At 37.4% G+C, this 19,947-nt stretch overlaps 1 protein-coding gene across 4 annotated transcripts in view; it reads right to left on the reverse strand.

Annotated features, from left to right (window-relative positions):
- Positions 1-5,049: 5,049 nt before the first annotated feature.
- Positions 5,050-19,947, reverse strand: part of KDM7A (lysine demethylase 7A) — a 72,374-nt gene continuing 57,476 nt past the window's right edge. The window contains exons 16-21 of one of the 4 annotated variants that reach the window (XR_005934198.1): positions 17,743-17,891; positions 17,397-17,605; positions 15,139-15,224; positions 13,730-14,006; positions 5,485-12,878; positions 5,050-5,368 (exon numbers count right to left, since the gene is read on the reverse strand). Coding sequence is in view for 3 of the 4 variants with exons in the window: in XM_030040770.2 (XP_029896630.1) it covers positions 12,784-12,878; positions 13,730-14,006; positions 15,139-15,220; positions 17,393-17,605; positions 17,743-17,891 (816 nt within the window). In the remaining variant the exon portion in view is untranslated. Of the gene's footprint in view, positions 12,879-13,729; positions 14,007-15,138; positions 15,225-17,392; positions 17,606-17,742; positions 17,892-19,947 lie in introns of all 4 variants that reach the window. The other 3 variants (XM_030040770.2, XM_030040771.2, XM_030040769.2) reach the window with 3 other exon arrangements.

The raw sequence follows: 19,947 nt of genomic DNA on the forward strand, positions 1-19,947 counted from the left end.
TCAGGGTGGGCTAGTAGAAGCCTTTGTTAATGCTGCCCATTTTCAGTATATAGCCAAAATGCCTCCTGTCAGAACTGTTAAACCCAACATCTTGCATTAGAAAGGCTCATTTTAGAAACATTTTAGTCCAGGATATCCTTCTGATGACTTGGCATGGAATTGTACAATAGCTGATCTACGTAACATCAGAGGATCCATTTTTCCCACTATCTTCACCATCCCTTCCTTCTTTCCTTTGCTGCTTCTACATAATCACCATCTCTTATTCAGCCTAAGAGGTGCAGACCATGAGCTTCCAAAACCTAGTTTTCCCAGGTACCATCACACAGGGGTAGAAGTGGATTACACCAGAGATCAGAGGCACAGGCTGGCCCTGTATCAGGCTGCATTCTTGTGTAGACTATTTGCCTCAGCAGCCAATCCCCACTTCTGGGAAAAGCATGGATTAAATGAGCTGCATACACATACACACAAATACGTGTATTTTCTTCTGCATATCCCCAAGACACCTTATGAACTAACAGTGATGCAGGTCCTATGTTTAAAAGTGATCTGTAAGCCCCTTGCCATAATGTCTCCAAGCGAGAAGAGCTGCTTTTTCTAAATTTTACTGTTACACCTTTTTAATTTCCCAGCTATTGAGGTTGTTGATGATGATCTTGATGGTGTTGATATGAAAGGCTTTTGTTTGGGCTGTTGAATTTTATTGGCTATTCACAGGTATGGCAACCTTTGGGCTCGCTCTGCATCATTAATTAGCACCTTAAGATATCAATAGCATTTGAGGAGACAGGAAAATCAGCTAGCAACAGTTGCACCCAGAAATGCCTTCAAAGATTTGGAGAATCTCAAAAATGTAGAAATGGAAGGCCAGAGATGCCTTAGCTTACCTATGAGAATTACATCAGTGAAAAGGACCAAGTACTTCATAGTAGAAACATTGTAAAGCATAGCCAAAAAATTAAGTGGAGAAAAATATGAAAATGAATAGAGCTCCCTAAAATGCCCAATATTTTGTAGCCTTCAGCTACAAAAAACCCTAGAAACCTATAGAAATAATACATTTAAGATTTTTCAGACCCGTGATTTTTAACTTGCATCAAACTTGGTTGCGACAGAATACAAGCCTAAACATATGAGAGTAGTGAAGTGGACTAAAAAAAAAAAAAAAAAAGAATTTTTTACAATTAAGAAGTGACTAAATATCCTCCAGTTCAGATCCTTTGCAAAACCAGGCAGAATCTGGATCAATTATAGTCCAATCTTCCTGGCAGCTGATAAATTCAAGCAGAAAGATCCAGAGATCTTAAATGATTTTCTAAGAGGTCACATGGTTTAGATGTTTTTATAGAAAAGGAAATGTGTCTGTTCAACCTCCTTCCGCCCTGTTACTACAGTGACTGAAACACTGACGATAAAGTGCTGCAGTGGTAACACAGCTTTCCAGGCTAAGCTACTACATTATTAGGTGACTGAAACATCAGACAAAGCTACGTTCCGCTCAATTTCACTCGAAGCGACAACCGAGGAATGAAACATAGCAAAATAACATGGTTTAGAAAAAGCTCTTCCAAAATTACAAACTGGAGAGGTTCACTTCATATTATGCCAGTAGTGTAAGTGAAAGACCGATTCAGAAAAGTAAGATTTAAACACTACTTCAAAAAACTCAAGCTGACCCCAGGGGTTGCATTTGTAAGAAAGTTCACACCATTCCAGGTATCAGCTTGGATACCTCCGTATTATTTTCTGTCCCGTTTATCACAGAAACTTGCTTAACCTCTCCAAACCTGACATCTGTGCAAAGGACACGGAGGTCTCCGATCCAGGGAAGCACAGCAGAACCCTTCCCTGTCTGGAAGCAGCCCCCAGTGAGCAGTGGCTGGGAGCCTTCCTCTAAGAAGACCCTGGTGAGACTGGTCAGATCGTAGCCTGGCTACTGCTTCTCTCCCCACACAGGGGAAAGCAGTGATGTCCATCTTTTGGGGTCCCACCACTTCTATGCTCTTCACCACACAGGCTGGCAGGGTTTGAATACATGAGAAAAGAGGTGAAAAAAACAGCCCCACGGGACCTGGCATGTCAACCAGTCGAAATGGGAGAAATGCCTTCTGCTTTTTGCAGGTGCCTCGGTGATGCCTGCAGACTGCTGCTTCAGTCTCCTAAAGGGCACACGTTCCTCTCCTGACTGGCCCACTACTCTGACCCTTGCTACTCCCTTCCCTCACCAAGCACACCGCAGAGGCCCTCATCACATTAGCAAAACAAAAGTTAAGATATAGCAGCACAATCCAAAGCCTTCCCATTAAATGAATTCCTGCATAGGAGAAAGCAGCTCCCAGGCAGCAGAGAGGATCACCCTGCCTCCTTCCCACAATACGCTGGACTGGGAAGCACCAAGACAACTTTTTATCCAGGAGAGCACTGGGAGTTCTGAATCATCAGAAGTCTTGATCAAGGATCCCAAAAGAGCAAACTGCAACATCACCTGAAGACCCTTAGAAGCACAGCTACATATTTAAAGATATGTCACTACATCAGCTGAGGCATTAATTTAGACCTCATTAAAACCAGCGTATGCAGGTTCAAACCAGTGTATGCACGTTCAGCAGCTGAACTGGTTAGAAATTAAGGGTAGGATTGTAGCCAAGGTGTGCAAATTTAAGCAGATTCTTCCCTAGAAAAAGAAAACCCTTGTGCTTCTAGCCAGAAATCAACCCTATTTTGGTGCTATTACTTGTAGCCATTTCTATCACCTGACAGTCTAAGTACTTCAGGTGTTAAGCCCATTCAGTGTAACTCCTCCATGAAGGTGAAACAGTAAAAAATCTAGCATTCCTGCAGCTAATTAAGGAAAAATTACCTCATTTCATCCATACGGTTTTCCTTCTATTCTCTACCACTATATACATTTTGATCTGATTAGTCAACATAGCATCTTTAAGATCTCAAGTTACACTATAACCCGTGTTTTAGTGCTTCAGCTAATGACTGGAGGTACAGACTCCACAGAACATGTACCAGATCAGAGATTTCTTTTTGTGTTGTTCCCAGTCTTTTAGAGTCCTTTTCAGTGAACCACAACAGTCTGGCACAGAATGATACTCAGTTTTTTCTTCAAGCCATGAACTGTAAAATATAGTGAGTTAGTATCAGTGAAGAAAAAATTTAGAAATCTCTGAATGTCCCAACCAAGTGGAAAAGAATTTAAATACAGTATTTTAGAGTACTGACAGCACCATTTTGTTGTCAATTAAAATGTGTAATAAAAGGATTAGTGAAGACATTCTTTTAACTATAGTTATGGTAAAAATACTAATATTACTGGAGTTTGGTAGCTGACATTCTATAATGTTTAAAATTCTTTTAAATTAGAGGCAACAGAAAACATGGGACAGAATAAATAAATACGTGTGTGTGTGTGTGTATACATACACACGCACTTGATATTGTACCCGCCATGGCTGAAGACAGTTTTTGACTATAGTAAAAAAAATACATATATAGATCCTGTGGCCTGCTAAAGCATTTCTGACCTCCTCACTTTAGTAATCTTGTGAATGGTTCTCTTTTTGAAGCTGTTGTGGTTTTTTAATGTACTGAACACATTAACCTCAGGGAATTCCTACATCTCCTCCTAGACACTACATGTATTATGCATTCAATCCATCCAAACATCATCATTTTTCTCCTCAATTACTATAGTAAGTGGTATTTAAAATGTACTTTAAAATAAAAAAAGCTACTAAAGGCAACATTACTGAAAACAGTCTGTAAGCTACCAGTTCACCGCAGTGGCCCTGTACTGCGAGTACAATGTATGTGTGGAGAGGAAATGTCTTACATCTGAACCATGAGCGCTAAACATTACATTTCCCACTCTCCAAATACGTCAGTTGGTCTAATACATATCATTTCCTCTTACACACCTCGCTCACAGGGTAACCGTGGGATGTATAACATGAAATCTCTTTCTGCTTCCTGTACAAACTGAACTCCTTCTTTAAGTGAAATTCTCTCAATATTGAAGAAAACGGATTAAGAGAACCAGTGCCTAAAATAATTTCATGTAGCCGCAGAAGAGGTATGTTATACAGTGTTTTTGCGTTTTCCCAAAGCCTCTCACTAATACCTCTTCACTGAGCTGCTGCAAAAGCCAGGAGAGAGAGAGATCATTCAGATGCCATGTCCCATTTAATGCTTGGTCTCCCTCCTAAGACTACGACAATTCAGCATCACTTGTGGTGCTTAGTTTTATGACAGGCACAGCTGCCCAGCAGTCTTTGGAACATGATCAACTCATTTTGCAGTAGCACACTGCACAGCTCACAGATTTTTCTTCTCCCCTCCTCCCAGTGGACCTCAGCTGAATATGAATTGCAAAAGGGTTCCTCTCAATGCTAACCTCATCTGAGCCACCCAGTTCTGACATCACTTTTAGGACTGTTGGCATGGTGAATATACTCTTTGAATGCTCTCCTTCTTCAACAGGTGTAACTCTGTCAGAACACAGAGGTTAGCTGCCTCTCGAGGATAAGCACTTTAACCACATGGGAAGAGCTCTGTTCAGTAATCATTACACGATGGAATTCAAAACAATTTCTACGAGTGCAGGTCGAGCACCTTACTGGAAAATCCTTACTGGGGCAGACCTGTAATGGATCTATTCAAAGATCTGTCGTAAAAAACCAAAACTTCTGTAACTAGAAATCAACAGCTTAAGAATTAAGCACATGATTTAGTATCTTTTTCAAATTAATACTAGCTTGAAAAAGCTGCCTAGTTAAACCACATTTCCACAGCCCAGATCCTATTTTAGGAGATGAGAACAGCTAGAGTTTTACTGGCTTTTAGTTTTACCAGAACAAAAAGCCGACTTGCATCCTTATGACTTACCACCAAGGTGTATGATTCAAGGGCAAATGTTTCTTCCAGATAAATACCACATTCTCCAAGTATGGGTGGGAACTTTACTCACACTCATGGCAGCAAATAAAACACTTCTTACGAGAAATAAACTTTGGGGCAAAGCATCACAAACAAGCAGACTCTTTGTATACTGTTCTTTTAGTTGACTTATATGTTCCAAAGTAGAGTATTTTTTCCAAGACCAAAGCAAATACAGCAGGAGCAGTACAGATAAATAGATCTATTAAGCCAAACACAATTCTTCAAAAATTTGCAGTACTTATTCTAAAGACTGAATATAATTGGCTTCAGAGAAATCAGACCTTAGTCTAGACAAAGCAAACTGTCTTATTAGCTGGCTGTTATGTGGAATACTATGAGCTCTAGCAATGACAGACTTTATTCACCGCCTTGATCACCAGGTATTTCTTCTGCAGGTAAAGACTTTAGTCAATGACAGCTGTAGAAACAAAGGCATTTAAAATTCCTGGTTATATCAGAATAACTAACAGTAACATTCTGGTTTTAGTTTCAGTCCTCATTAACTTTTGGCTTGAGATAGTTGACATTACTTACCAGCAGTAAAAGCATAATTTCAAGGGCTCCCAGGAGAAATACTTCTATACAAAGAAAAAAAAAGTTTCTACAGAAACCAACACTCAGCGTGATTGACTTCACCATAATTGTTCTACTACTCAGGTTTCCATCATCTATCCAAAGTTATATCTAAATAAAACAAATAAGAGAAGGTTTGGTTGAATGTGTTAAGTGATGAGCCACCACCACAATAGCTTCACAACTTAAGCAGGTCATGAGAAACCCTCCAGCGAAAGACTTGAACTTCACTAAATGTACACAAAACCAAGTTTGTAGGCACTTTACAAGGAGGTACTCTACTGGAAACACAGTAGAATACTGTTGATTTTTAAAAAAAAAAAAGAAAGAAAAAGAAAAGAAAAAAAGAAAAAGAAAAACAAACCCAACAACTTTAGTCTTCAGATACCAAGAAGGGTATCTTGCCCATTCCCTGACATTAGAAATTCAATTCTTTTGCCATATTTGGTAGCCTTGAAATCTTTAAAATCCATCTGTCCATTAGGAAAGAACAATCCAGGTAAGTATTTCCCCATCCTCCCCAAATAGAAAAGCAGAAAAACAGAAACTCTGACTTTTAATGGAAATATGGCTCCAGGTGCTGAAGGCTATCCAGTAGCATTTAAAGCAGCACTTTGAGATATTTCACATATTTTCCAGTGTATTATCCTACCTATTATCCACCAAACAGCAGTCACAGAGAAAAGCTCTGGTGCGTAGCTGGCAAAAACAAAAGGACAAATAGTAAAGGTGCTTATACAGGTTTTTATAGGGGTATGAAACTTGTATTTGTGGCCCACTAAGGCGCTCTCTTAAGTCTGTTGTTTTAAGACCAAAACATTAGTATAAGCAGCGAGTTCAGTGTGACAAATCCAGATGAGTCTGTCTGATGGAAATGCGTAGGTTGTAGCATTGTTCTTCAATCACAGTGATCAAGACTTTTTCAAAATATGTGGTTAGTCTGATAGACAAACAGCTCTTTCAGATCTTTGGCAAATCTTTGGCTAACCAAATTTAAAATCAGTTTTAACACATTAATTGAAAAGATGTAAAGGCATGTCAAAATACAGTAGGAACTGATTTCTGGACAGATAAATATTTCATCTTCATCCCTTGTACTTAAATAATGAGTTTTCCTCATGATTTCCTACTCCACTCAAATGAAATTTGTTTTTGAAACAGCACAGAAGCTTACGCCCCCAAAATCTACAACACTACCATGTAGGCCACAGAACCTTCTAGTTTGTTGGGATTTTTTTTAAACTATTTCAATCTTATACTTAAGCAGTACATGGTTTGATGAGGTCAGCATTCTTGTTCTTTGTCTGTAAAGCACCTGGCACAATGAAGTCCTGGTCCATGAACAGATCTCCTAGTCATTATAGTCAACCATAAATTCTCTGTAAAGTAAAAGCCAGGCTAAGAAGTAAACTTGAGCAGCTGCAGAGGACACTCAAATCAAACACCTTTTGCCACCTGGTTCTTTCAATGCCATTGCTGCATCATTTATCTAAGGTTCTCATAAAATGACCACCACTGGAATCTAAGCGTCTGCCCATCACAGCACTGAAGCAGTTCAGTAGCATGGAGCACTATCTGCAGAAGAAAATGCATCACACGGAGTTGGAGTGCAACACAGTAATGCTTCTGTTACCCCCAAGTAGTGTACCCACATGCAAACACTGTACTGCCGCCATACGGAGTCAAAACAGGGAGCAGTGACAACTGTAAATCAGAAGACAACATGTGGTGGGAGAAATCAGCAGAGAAGTCATCTGGGATAAAAGCTAGTATGACAAAGTACATGGAAGTCTGAAAAAGAAATCTCTTCTTCCAGAAACTGCACACACTTAAAGGAATAATAATAAGAAGAAATCAAGAGATGAGTCAGTCATCAGTACCATGAGACAAACCTGAACAAAAACCAAGAGCAAGAACATGAAAATACCATTTGACACCCTTTTTACAGTTATAGATGTGCTAATATGATGGATCACAAACACTTCCACCTCCGTTTTACATTAGGATTCAAAAAGAATATACACATCTTCACAAAATGCATTTAGTTGCCATATAATACACATGGATTGAAATGAGATTCGCACTTTGAAAAAAATTTTTAAAAAGTATGAGAATATTCCCTCTCACATTTCTCCAGAAAACTTCTTCTTTAAAGTGTGACAAGTAAAGGGCACAGAGATTGGACCTAGAAAAGCATTTTTCTCCTCATGATATTCTGTACAGTTTTCTGTATTTACACTGAAGCAAATGAGCAGAAGTCTGAAGAAATTAAACACTTTGGAGTGCTAAAATCAAAACATAAGCAATACAATTTTTTAATTTCAGTATTTTAAAGTACAGAAAGTGGAAACTATGAATATCAAATACAAATTTAAACAAAGCCACTTGTCCTCCTCTAGAATAATCAATGTGAACTACTTATAGAAACTTACAAATTTAAAGTAAAATCAAAACAAAATAAATACTGTACATACACTTTCCCTGCCTGCAGGCAAAAGAGGATGGGAAATACTGTTATGAATTGAAAAAAATGCTCTTAAAGCTGCAGCATCCCATTTCCCAGCCAAATACTTAACACAGTAGTGCGTTTCTGTAAAAAGGAAGACACACATACACCGACCTCTACTGAGCAGACAAGCTAATATTTTCAGACACATTAGAAGGAAAGATAGAAATTAGACTATGAGAGTAGAAAAAGGAGAGGAAGAGACAAACGGGCCAGCAAAACGTTACTACAAAACTAGTAAATATAGCCAAGAACTAGCCCCCTTTTCTTTTTTTTTCAAATTCATTGTTTTTTTTTTAAAAAAAAAGATTCACCAAAGCACTGGCAGCAATAGACATTTCCCAGCAGAAGTGACAATACATATCAATATAATCTCTTAAAGTGATCCCTTTCATTCCCTTCCCACAGCATGAAACTCTTATGGCTTAATTTATATTAAAAGTAGAAAAAGTCTTTTTTTCCAAACAGAAATGCAGCCTATGAAGAACATGCATTTCCTTATCAGTGCTACTTAAACTTCCCATCCACTGCATGATTTATCACTCATACGCTCCCACAAAGAGGGTTACTAGGGTGGTTTTGTTGGGGTTTTTTTTGTTTGGGGTTTTTTTTTTTTTTTTGGAAAAATGGATGTTGCAGCTTTTAATCTTGTTTAACCACAAATAGTAAGGCCCTTGGTTCCATTTATGTTTTTTCTGTGAAACAGTAGCTCTGGGCTCACTCAACCCCGGAGCTACAAACAGCTTTTAATGGTCTGGAAGTATTACGTGAAAAGTATTATGTGGAAAGACACTAGATTTGGGGGACATGGTGGGGGTGTGAAGGGATAGGTGAGCATGTGGAGCTTAAATCGGGCACTAGTTATAAGCTTCTAGTACCAGGTCATTCTAGCTTCAGTTCTACTTAGTCTCCACAATTACCAAAAAGGGGGTAGCAAGATTCACATCAGCTCTGATTCCAAAACCCTGCAAAAATTTTCAACATTTACAAGTTCATTGCCTTGTGAATGAAGGTAGCTTATGCCATATAGCAAAGCCTACGGAAAGCTGAAGCTTCTCAAATGTGATCATGACACTGTGCTCTCTTCTATCTCTACTAAAGGTAACATAAGCACTTCAACTACCAAAAAAAACCAAAACCCCCCAAATCCCCCACGTGATCAGAAAGCAACAATTTTAACTCTCAACATCTAACCCTTTCAAAATTGTCTTTAAGAATGGATTCATGTAGAGTATTATAGGTTGCATAGGTAATCTACCTCAGAGGTCAACAAAGGCTACCTTGTAGCCAGGGTTTATTAGCAAGTATAGTAGGAGAAGAAAAGGGAAAGTTGCTGGAAGAGTCTTTGATATAGTTTCTAGGTGGTCTTTCCATTTTCATGTTTGTTTCTTTTTTCAATTGCAGGAACGTAAGAACGTAGAGAATGGGAAAACCCCTACAATATTTCATTTCCTATTGTTCTGTCTACAAAAAAAAAAGTTTTATGCCAAATCCAAGTTCTCTGACTTTTCAGAAAAGATTATCCTTGAAAATGAGTTACTATAGCAGGCTTAATTCTCTTTGTTGTCCTGTCAGCGTTCCCTACTCCCTCCCTCTTCCACCCCAAGTGAGACAGCAAGGAAAAAAATAGGGCTTTTTCTCTCCACTACAACAACACAAGGTTCAGTCCATCTACAGAAAGATTGGTGCAGTAGTGTTTTCATCTAGAACACAATAAAAATATCCCTACATACAAGTACACAAAACAAGTGAGGTCACCACATCCTCTTCATGAGCTACCAGGAGACTTTTCCCCCCGCCCCCTTTTTTTTTTTTTTTTTTTTTTTTTTTTTTTTTTTTTTTTTTTTTTTTTTTTAATACTGCTCATCATGGCAATTTCTTTTAAATTATTTGTTCTGAGGTGGAACATCAGAATTAACTTCTGCTGGAAGCATGGGTATTTGAAGAAAATGGATTGAACCTCTGCCTGTTGACAGCCTGTGAAGAGACTATTACATAAATTCATGACAGTGGAGAGCCACTTTGAAAAAAAAGGTAGAAAGAAGAGTAATGAAAGAATAAAACCAAGAAGAAATAATATATATGGGTCCAGCCACATCTGTGTTCCAATAGTAAAATACAGATAAATAATGTGGATGGTCAGAAAAGAGACTTTGTATAAGCCAGTCACATGTACAAGAAAGCATACTCCATATTTTAAAATTCCTTACTCCAGATTCTATTCCGGCATACTTCTATTTCAGATAAGCGTTCTCAAAAAATCTGCCTTTAAGGAGAGCGAGCTCGTTCTTCATTTTGCTCTGAATCTGACTGCTGCCCTAAACTGCAATTTTCTATTCTTAAAAATTATACAGCCAGCAAGAAGGAAACAGTTTGGTTCAATATGCTAAAGCTAAAACAGTTTTCAAAGCCTGGCAGACATTAATCCATTTGCTCAAGCTTAAGCACAGAGAGTATTTATATGGGTATATAGTTTTAACTAATATTGACAACAGTTTATTTCTTTGACTTACTTTGGTGAGAACATATTAGAAGATAGTTAAAATATTCTCTTTTAACTATTTCCATCTGGAAAACATAGCACCTGAGAACAGCAAGTACTTATAGTCACTTTCAGCACCTGTAGAGTACCTCTTAGCTTATCTTCTGCTTTTTAGAAATCCTTTCTTACCTCCATTCCCAATAGTCTAAACAAGGTTGATAGCTTGCATTAAATTAAATTAAAAAAAAAAAAAAATTAAAAAGACTGAAAACATGCTTTTGTGAAACCATATTTAGCAAACAAAAAAGGTTAAAAAAATTCACCCATACGCGCAAACAATACACAAAAAACTATAAAGTCAAGTCAATATAATGTAAATGCAGGGCTGCAAAAAACACTCTTAAATTATAATTTTCAAGCTCCAGAGGAAGTAAAGCCATGAAAGCTACCTGACTTATTTGCAGTTGCATTATGTTTTGATGTTTCTCAATTCAGAAACAGGATAACATAGTGCTAAATAGTTTTGACCCTGCAACAATCAAAAACACCTGACATCAGAACTCTTTCCATAAATTTGTAAAGGCATTCATCATCTAGCCTAGACAAAAATAACTGCACAAATATTCTGGAAAGTCCAACTGAATTTGTTTTTAAACCACAAGAGAAAATTATTCCAGTATAGAATATGGAGGAAGGAAAAACTGGTATGGAAAGTTAAATCAATTCAATGACTTGTATAACTATGCCTGAGTATTTTTACTCTCAGCAACCAAAAAAACCCCTAACCAACCAACAATATTGTTGTCACTAGCATATTAATGTTTACATTTTGGCTGGACCCTGCAAAATGCCCTTTTTCCAGAATCAAGTAAAAGTATTCTCCTTCCCGCCTTCATCCCCATCCCCCAGAAGTTAAATATTTAATTTTATATTACAGAAAAATACAAATTTTAAATCAAAATTATTTACAATAATTCAGAATCGGCATTTGCTATCAGCTCTGTATGAAGCCTGACACAAATGACCATTCTGATACCAGTAAGCTACTTAATGCTTGTATATGCACCAGTTAAGACTTTTAATTGGCTGTCTCACCCAGCTTTGAAAGCAACACACATTCTCCTGCCTTCCTTACTCTTCAGTAAAATGTGTTTAAAGTACAATAATAATATTTTAATGCTTCTTCCATGCTACATTAAGTAATATGCCAAATCTTGAGACTGCAACGTATATCTTACGAGTTATTTCAAAGTAATTATTCTGAAGAAACATTTATCTTAACTGATGTCCCTATTCCTCCAAAAAGATATATTAGGTTTCCCTCCTTTGTACCACCTCTTAAATAACCTGTACAAACACAATTTCAGGGAGCCTTTTTACAGAAGAAAATCATGACAGAAGATCATCAGGAGGAAAAGCATGCATTCCAGTTTGGAGGAAAGGGGTGCAGTTTAAAACAAGTTAGCTACTGGACTGATGTAAGAAGATTCTTCTGTCTTTAAGAGTCTCTTCTAGTCCATCAAATAAATAAATCTGTATTAAAGAGGACAGGTCAAAAAATAGTCAAGCTGGCAGAGAATATGCAACTTGCAAGTCAACAGAAGCCCAGCCAATAGCTTACAAAAAGCAGGAAAAAAAATAAGATTCCATATGCCTTAATTTAAAAAATAATTAATAATGCATCTCACCCCTATTTAAGACTATAACCTGAATATCAAATTTAGGAGTCCAGACTAATCACAATTAACGTGGCTCTCCACTGCACCAAACATACATTATCAAAACAATTAAAAACTTTCACATTCTTAAATCTAAATTAATAACCCCCACAAAAAAAAGTCTTCCAAATAAATAGGTTTTTTAAATGAATTTAAAAGTTGTCAAAATCTATCAGAAATAAATTATTGATATACCACCTTCATCATCTTCCCCTCATTAATTAGGTCAGAAACTACCAGCAACAAATGATATTCAAGCCCTGATGAGAGACTATTTCTCACAGTCCGTGTCTCTCTGAAGATTTCCCCATTCCCGTATGGTTATTGCTGAGCAGGTGTGGCACAGTGAAAATGCAGCATTGGGTTGGTTTTTTTTTTGTTTGTTTTTTTTGTTTTGTATTTTTTTTTTCTTTCTTGTTTTTGTTCATCAGGCAGTGTTTTATATGGTACATGCAAGTCTGCTTCAAGCAGAGGAATAACAGCAGCTCCAGGCTCTGTTGACCTCAATACTGGTCTGTGTAGGAAAGACAGCAGTAGTAGAAGTAGCAGCTACATTAAACAAAGAAGCGTGCATGGCCATTCCGGTTCAGCTTCAAGATCTTCCCAAGACGCTGTTTAGCAGTTGCCATTCCTTTCTTTGGACGTTTGCCTGAAAAATGAAATCAAGTACTTCAGTCAGGAATTTCAGAACAAATTTTTATCATTGTAGAACAAAGGTGAAACCCAGCTTTCAAGCTGAAGCAGGCAAAATTTTCACCTGAATTTTCACCAGCCTCAAAAAACAAACAAACAAACAAAACAAAAACAAACAAACAAACAAAAAAATACCCCAAACAAAAAAAAGCTCTTCATTTGTCTGTTTGGAAGCAAACAAACAAGGAATCAGAATTGTAAACAAAAAAAAAACCAGGAATTGTTTTCCCTAAACTCTGGCTAGCATTATCATAAAGTGATTATATTATTTACAAACATTTCCAGCCTAGGGAAGAGCAGTGGGTGTGGTAGGAGAGAACCTAAACTGAGCTTCCTGAATTTTGCTCAGGTAAGTTATTCCCTTGAGTAAATTATAGAAAATTAACCAGAAACTAAAAACTAAACAGTATGATCATCAGACTATTTTTTTTAAGTGTCACAGCTTTCAAGCCTTCACTTTGATAAACAAATCTGATTCAAGCCAGTGTTTCAGAGTGTAAGTGTGGATCTGTTCCCTGTAGTAAATGCATAACAGATACACCTGCAGAGGTGCAATGGTAACTATGAAAGTTTCATCTGGCCATGCGCCCAGTTAGGTCTCTCAAATTCCACCTCCACACATTCTGTGCCAAAATTTGAGTGCCCACAGGATGCCTAATTTCTATCTTTCCTCAAGGTCTAAGCCTGTCCTTTTTTCAGTTTCTGCATCTAACAGCTCTTTTTGATGTTTACAAGCGCCCTTTCCTAGTCTTCCCCCCCCCCCCCCCCCCCCCTCCACTCTGGCAAGACCACAGAGATAAACGTTACCTTTTGTTGCCTGGTTGCTGATAGGGGGTGGATTTGATGCTGGCCTCTTTGTTGGATGAAGTGGTACAGACAAGGATGTTTCACCATACGGCCTGTCAGGGCTAAGGCTGCCATCACTCAGTCGACATTCTCCTTGAATTAGATTGGAGTCTCGTGTATACTTGCTGTGCTGAAAACTCAAGCTGTTGTTGTGGACTATACTTCTGTTTTCCTGAACCTTATGATTGGCTTCTGATGCAGCCTCTTTCTTAACGTATTTTTGAGTTTTACTTGTATCCTAGTATGGAAATGAGGGGAAGAAAAAAAGTGGAAGTTAATACCTTCTGTCTACAAGTTCACTCCAGTTTTTCTAATTATACTACAGTATCTTTGAAAAAGATATTTCAGTTCCACCAGTGTCTGACCACTTTATGATTCCATCATTTCTTTTAGCATAGATATCTCTTAAAAATAAGATACAATATAGTATTTCTGTGCAAGCTTTTCCATATGCATTTAAGGGCAATGCTATAGATTAATTACACATACTAGTCTACTCAGTTTCTCTACTTCTTGGTTTTAGTGTGCATTGATCCAAACAAATGCAATTGTTCTTGATTAAACTGGCCACTATAGCAAGCTATACCATAACCACTGACTACTTAAATAGGCAATTTGTTTTCAATATTCAGCTGATGAGAGAACAAATGCTAAGTTGGGAATTACAAATTGTAAGGAGTATCATGTAGTTAGATATTCTTACCAAAAAAATCCTACAAAGCACACAGTTAAAATACAGCTTTAAATAGCACCGTTATTTTGCAACTTTAATTGTTCTATTTAATTGTTTAATTGTTCTTATACTTCTACCGTAGACAAGTTTAGAAATACCAAAAAAGTTCAGAGTGTAAGACACACAACCTTTCATTTATATATTCCTTGCTGGATTCCACCTGGACATCAGAAAGCAAAAATATTCCTACCTGCTGGCTGTTGAAAGGTTGTATCAGTTTGGAAGTATCAGTTTCCTAAGCAAGTATCTTTACTATAAATACTATCAACAGGTTCCACTTGTTCTGATGCTCTGGTTGGGAATAACAATGAATAAACAATACAGTGCTTCCCCAGTATAGAGAGTGAATGTAAATTCACACTTTATTTTTTATAAAGTATTTTTTATTTTTCAAGATACTGCCTTGAGCTTCTTAATACTAGCCACTATGACAGAAGAGAGTTTGAAAGGAAAAAAACCCAAAACAACAATGAAAAAAAGTATGACAAAAACATAATACTCAGTTACCAGAACAAGAAGTATCTCTTATCAGATATGCAGTGTGGAAAGACCTGTCCACCATGCTTTCTGTACTTACAACTTCATGATCTCTTTTTCCTATAAAAACGTGTTCAAAATGTTTGAAGTATTGCTTTACCTGAGGGGTAGTCCTCGAAACTTCATTCAGGTGTCTAGCCCATGCTGAAGTCCCCAAGTCTCCTTCCTCTTCCTTCACAGACCTACCTATAGATAAGTTCAACAAGCTTATATTTTAAAATCAAAACTAGGAATACAAAGTTAATTATACATTTCAATGACTTTAAAATGAAAACAAGAAAGGAAGGAAAATACAGTGGAAAATATTTCCGACATACAAAACAAAAGAGAGCTGCTTGGTTCTACACACTAAATTGGGAAAACAATCTCACAGTATAAATACACCTAATTAAAGACCCATACACCACAGTAAGAAGGTCAGACAAACATTACTTCAAATTTGAAAGTACTGATGTTGAAGACGGCTTACTTTCTTTGTTATGCTACAGTTTTCTACTATGGCTTTGTATCATGAGGAGTCCATACAAAGATGGACATTTAATTTTCAGGTATTACTGATCGTATTGTTTCTAAGCACTGATGTGCTATTCAGGTACAACATATGGAAGATCTATGCCGATAGACCTATAGAAGAAGTGTCCACACTGAAAACACATTTACAATACAGTTAACTTGTAAAATTAAGGATATTCCAAGACACTGATTCAATTGAATTTGGAGAGACTAAAAGGTTTTGCAAAACCTGCTAGCTAAGAAGCACAGTTTCATCTTCTTCACGCGTGGAGTTTGACACATGTACTGGGTCTGGCCAGAATGGAATTTTTTCCTAACAGTCCATATGGTGCTGTCTTTTAAATTTGTGGCTAAAGCAGTGTTGATAACACACCAAAGTTTTGGCTGTTGCTGAATAGCGCTTGCACAGTGTTACAGCTTTCTCTTTTCCCACTCTGCCCCCTGCAGTAAGTAGGCTAGGGTAGGCAAGAGATTGGGAAGGGACAGCCGGGACAGCTGACATGAACTAGCCAAAGGGCTATTCCATACCATATAATGTCATGCTTGGCAATAAAAGCAGGGGCAGAGGACAAGGCTGGGGGGAAAGGTGGTCTTGCAAGGTAGTCATTGCTCAGAGATTGGCTGGGCATCAGTCTGCTTGCAGAAAATGGTGAGTGATTGCTTTTGCACCACTTGTTTCTCTTCCTCCTTCTTTCACTTACTAAACTGTCTTTATGTCAGCCCATGAATCTTCTCACTTTTGCTCTTTCTATTCTCTCTCCGATCCCACAGGGTGGAGGGAGAGAACAAGTGGCTGTGTGGGTGCTTAGCTGCTGGCCTGAGTCAACCCACCACAATTTAGAAACCTGGTTACTATGTTTTTCATGAAGCTACAAAGATAGAAAGGCACTGCATGTGTCTGTGTGGTTTGCTGGTTAGGGTTTTTTAGTGGTGGTGGTGGGTTTATTTATTTATTTATTTGGTAGGTTGGTGGGTTTTAAGGACATATAGCACAACTTCAATTACCAGAACACAGTCCATTACATCACATTAGGCTTTCCCGTTACCCATGTAAACAAAAATCAACATACTTATTAGTTCTTTGAATTAGCACCCTATTTGTTTGTGGGGTTCTATTTGTTTCACATCAGCAAAGGTATAATCCTCTTTCATTTCCTTCTCAAGCAAAGAATTTTCAAACGTAATGACTCTCTTTTTCTCTGTTCCAAGAAGAGATTTTGATTCCTTTGAGGGAATTAGTGTTAATGTTCTACTGTCTGTCATTCCAAAATGCATTTAACAGATGTCTGTTTTCCACTGGCATCAAAATGCCACTGACAAAAAAATTACCTCTGAATTCTCCTCTTCAAGATTACGATCTCCTTTAATGCACTGCATTCATAGCAGAATTTCAGGAGTAAAGCCAAATACGCCTTCCAAAGACACATGAGAAAATCACCACGCAGATTTCCTATGGATATCTAAGTAACACACATGCCATGAAAGCTGCAACCATGAAGGTTCTGTCAACCTTTTCTGAAGGAGATTACACTTTCAATAAGGAGACTACACTTTCAATCTAGCCATAACTTTGCCACTTTTGTAAGGAAGCCATAAAACTTTTAGATGGCACTATTTAGAATATTTATTCTGATGACCTCTCTAAGTTTGCCCCAGTTTTCAGAAGTAACATTTACTTTTTATAGTGGGAAAAAACCCCAAAACCCAAAGAACACACCTTTTTAAATGTCAGGCTCACTTACTTAAAAACTTGACTACAAAACTAAAAATATAACTTTTAAGTGCTTATTCTGAGCAGTTGGTCCAAGAGCAGAGAGCAGCAGTGCCATTAGTTCAGATACCTACCACATTCTATTGTTCTGTGGCTCTGAGATGGCTGTCTGTCTTTATGCCGACTCCTGGGGTAGCTTCTGTGTTCCTGAAGAGAGGTTCTTTTATCTGTGCAGTCTGTGCTTTGAGTATGACCTGGTAAACATGTAGTATAGTGCAATCCTGCCATAGAAAGCATGCCCTGAATAGCTTCTTCTTCTGTACTTGTCGAGGTAGGACATTCCCTAGAAAAATAAAGGAGTATTAAGCAGTTCAAAACAGAACACTAAATTTCTCCAAAGGCATGCTTTTTACATTGGTATAAAGCAGAACTATAAATGTGTGCAAAAAGTTTATAAACAAATGCCCACAATGTGCTTACTTTTTACTGGGAGTTTCATTTCTGGATGGCTTCTGGGTATTTTGACAAAGGTCTCTCATGACCTTAGATTCTTCTTTGAAATTTGATGTTACTTCCTGTTTCTCTTCATCACCTGAGCTTTCTGACTCCTCTGTGGAGGAATCCTTCTGCTGAAACAAGAGGAAACAGTATGCAGAATGGTCACCATGCCTTCTAAATAGAGACGCTACCTTAATTTATGCTAAGTAAAAAATTCAAAGGCTTCCAGGTCCAACTTTTTTATATATATAGTATTCAAAATGCAGTTAATTTGAATATAGCAACTGAGATGCTATGCATCCAAATTTTGTAACACTGATAAGTACAAGCTCCAGCAATACAGAAAGCTCCAAAATCCATTTTCTTACAGAAAACACTACACACATTAAACCATCCACAAATCATTGTTTTCTCTTTAAAGAGAGCATTGATTATTCTTATCTTCAATATTCAAAGCAGAGGAAAAAAATATGGAAGTATGGTTCCAAGCAGCAGCCAGAATTGATGCTTATTACAAGTAACAGGACACATCCTGCCCCAAGTAATTGTTTCTGGTTTCTGCTCTCACAAAAGATAACTTTCAGCAGCAGCATCTCTCTGATGAGTGACAGAAGCTCTCAGGTAAGTCCAGAACACAGTAGGAACAGAGACACAACAGCTGTTGTCTCTCTGACAGTGGCACAGCCTCATTTCATGACTGAAAGGGCTATTCAGCTCCTGCTGAGATTACAGCTTGTATGGGCAGGAGCTTCTCAAAGGTGGAGCAACCATATGTGACTGAATATGCCTTTACATGAAGCAAGGAACAGATACGTTCCATCTTGGTAATTCAGACTAATCTGTTTTCAACAAGTACAGAGAATGCCACAATTTTTTTTTCAAGCCAAGGAATATACATGACACTCAATAAAAGTGTTGAAAGTGGAAGATCAGAACATGGAGGCATCATAATTTTTCAAGACTGACACCACTATCCCTATCATCAAAAACTGAACTGGAATGAATGAAGTGCATCGTATCACCAAGGGATGTTTTTATACAATAGCTTCATTCACAAGAGCAGCTTGTTAATCCTTGACACTTGCAAAGTGACACAAATGGGCAATTAAATTATAACTATGACTCAATGTAAGCAATAAAGCTATTATCTTATTTTGTTAAGATCTTCTTTGGTGCAATATAAAAACATAAAAAGGATTTACAGGAGCAACCGAGACAGTTCATTTTGGATATATCATTACAAAAGACAAACTTAAACGTGCAGAAAAATTACTCCATTAGATACTATTAGAAATGAAGAAGCAGAAGAATATAGAAGGAACCAAGAGAGTAAATGGTATTAATACAAAACACTTCACTCAATGACAAAGTCATCCAAAACTGGCTAATTTCTCCTGTGAAGAAGTATACCACTTCTGAATCACTAGAATAACTATTGATTCTGTGTCTTAAAAAAGGAAACCTGCTGAGCCAAAGTTGCTGACAATGCAGTTTAGGAAACCTGAAGAAGCCACATCATGAAGGTTCCTATAACTTATTCCAGCATTTAGATAAGGTAACAATGGAAGACAACAAATATTAAAAATAGATCTTGACCACCGTGTAAGAAGTAGGAATTTGAAGACTTCCTGTAAAGTCTTATAATAGGCTGATGATTGAAAGAAAGACCAAAGCATTAGCTTTCCAGAAGCACAAACCAAAAATCTGAGGTGATCACTCCACACTACTTACTGCTGTCCAATTAAAATTAAAATTAGGAAGTCACTGCACAATTTTGCAAGGGAAAAAAAATCATAAAAATATTTGTGTGTGTGTGTGTATGTATATATATATATGCACATTTCTAAATACTAAAAGTTGTATTAAAATACATGCATGTAGATATAAACACATGTACACAGGTGTGTATGCATTTATATTTCGCTTAGCTGTAAAGAAATCACTACAATCTAGACCCTAAAATGAAGCATTCCCATTTACTTCGAATAGTCTAAAATACCTCAGTAGGATTTAGCCACTTCAGCTTATTTAAAAAACTAAAGGCCTATAAGAACCGTTTCCATTTAAACATGCTCTAAAATTAAACTGTGTGGTAGATACTCATAATTCTAACAATGAAATTTAGACCTGTTATGGAAGAAATGAACAAAGCAAGTAGGATCTAACTTTTCTCAGATTTTGCATGTT

Source organism: Aquila chrysaetos, chromosome 17, assembly GCF_900496995.4.
Source record: "Aquila chrysaetos chrysaetos chromosome 17, bAquChr1.4, whole genome shotgun sequence".
In the NCBI taxonomy this organism is placed as follows: Eukaryota; Metazoa; Chordata; class Aves; order Accipitriformes; family Accipitridae; genus Aquila; species Aquila chrysaetos.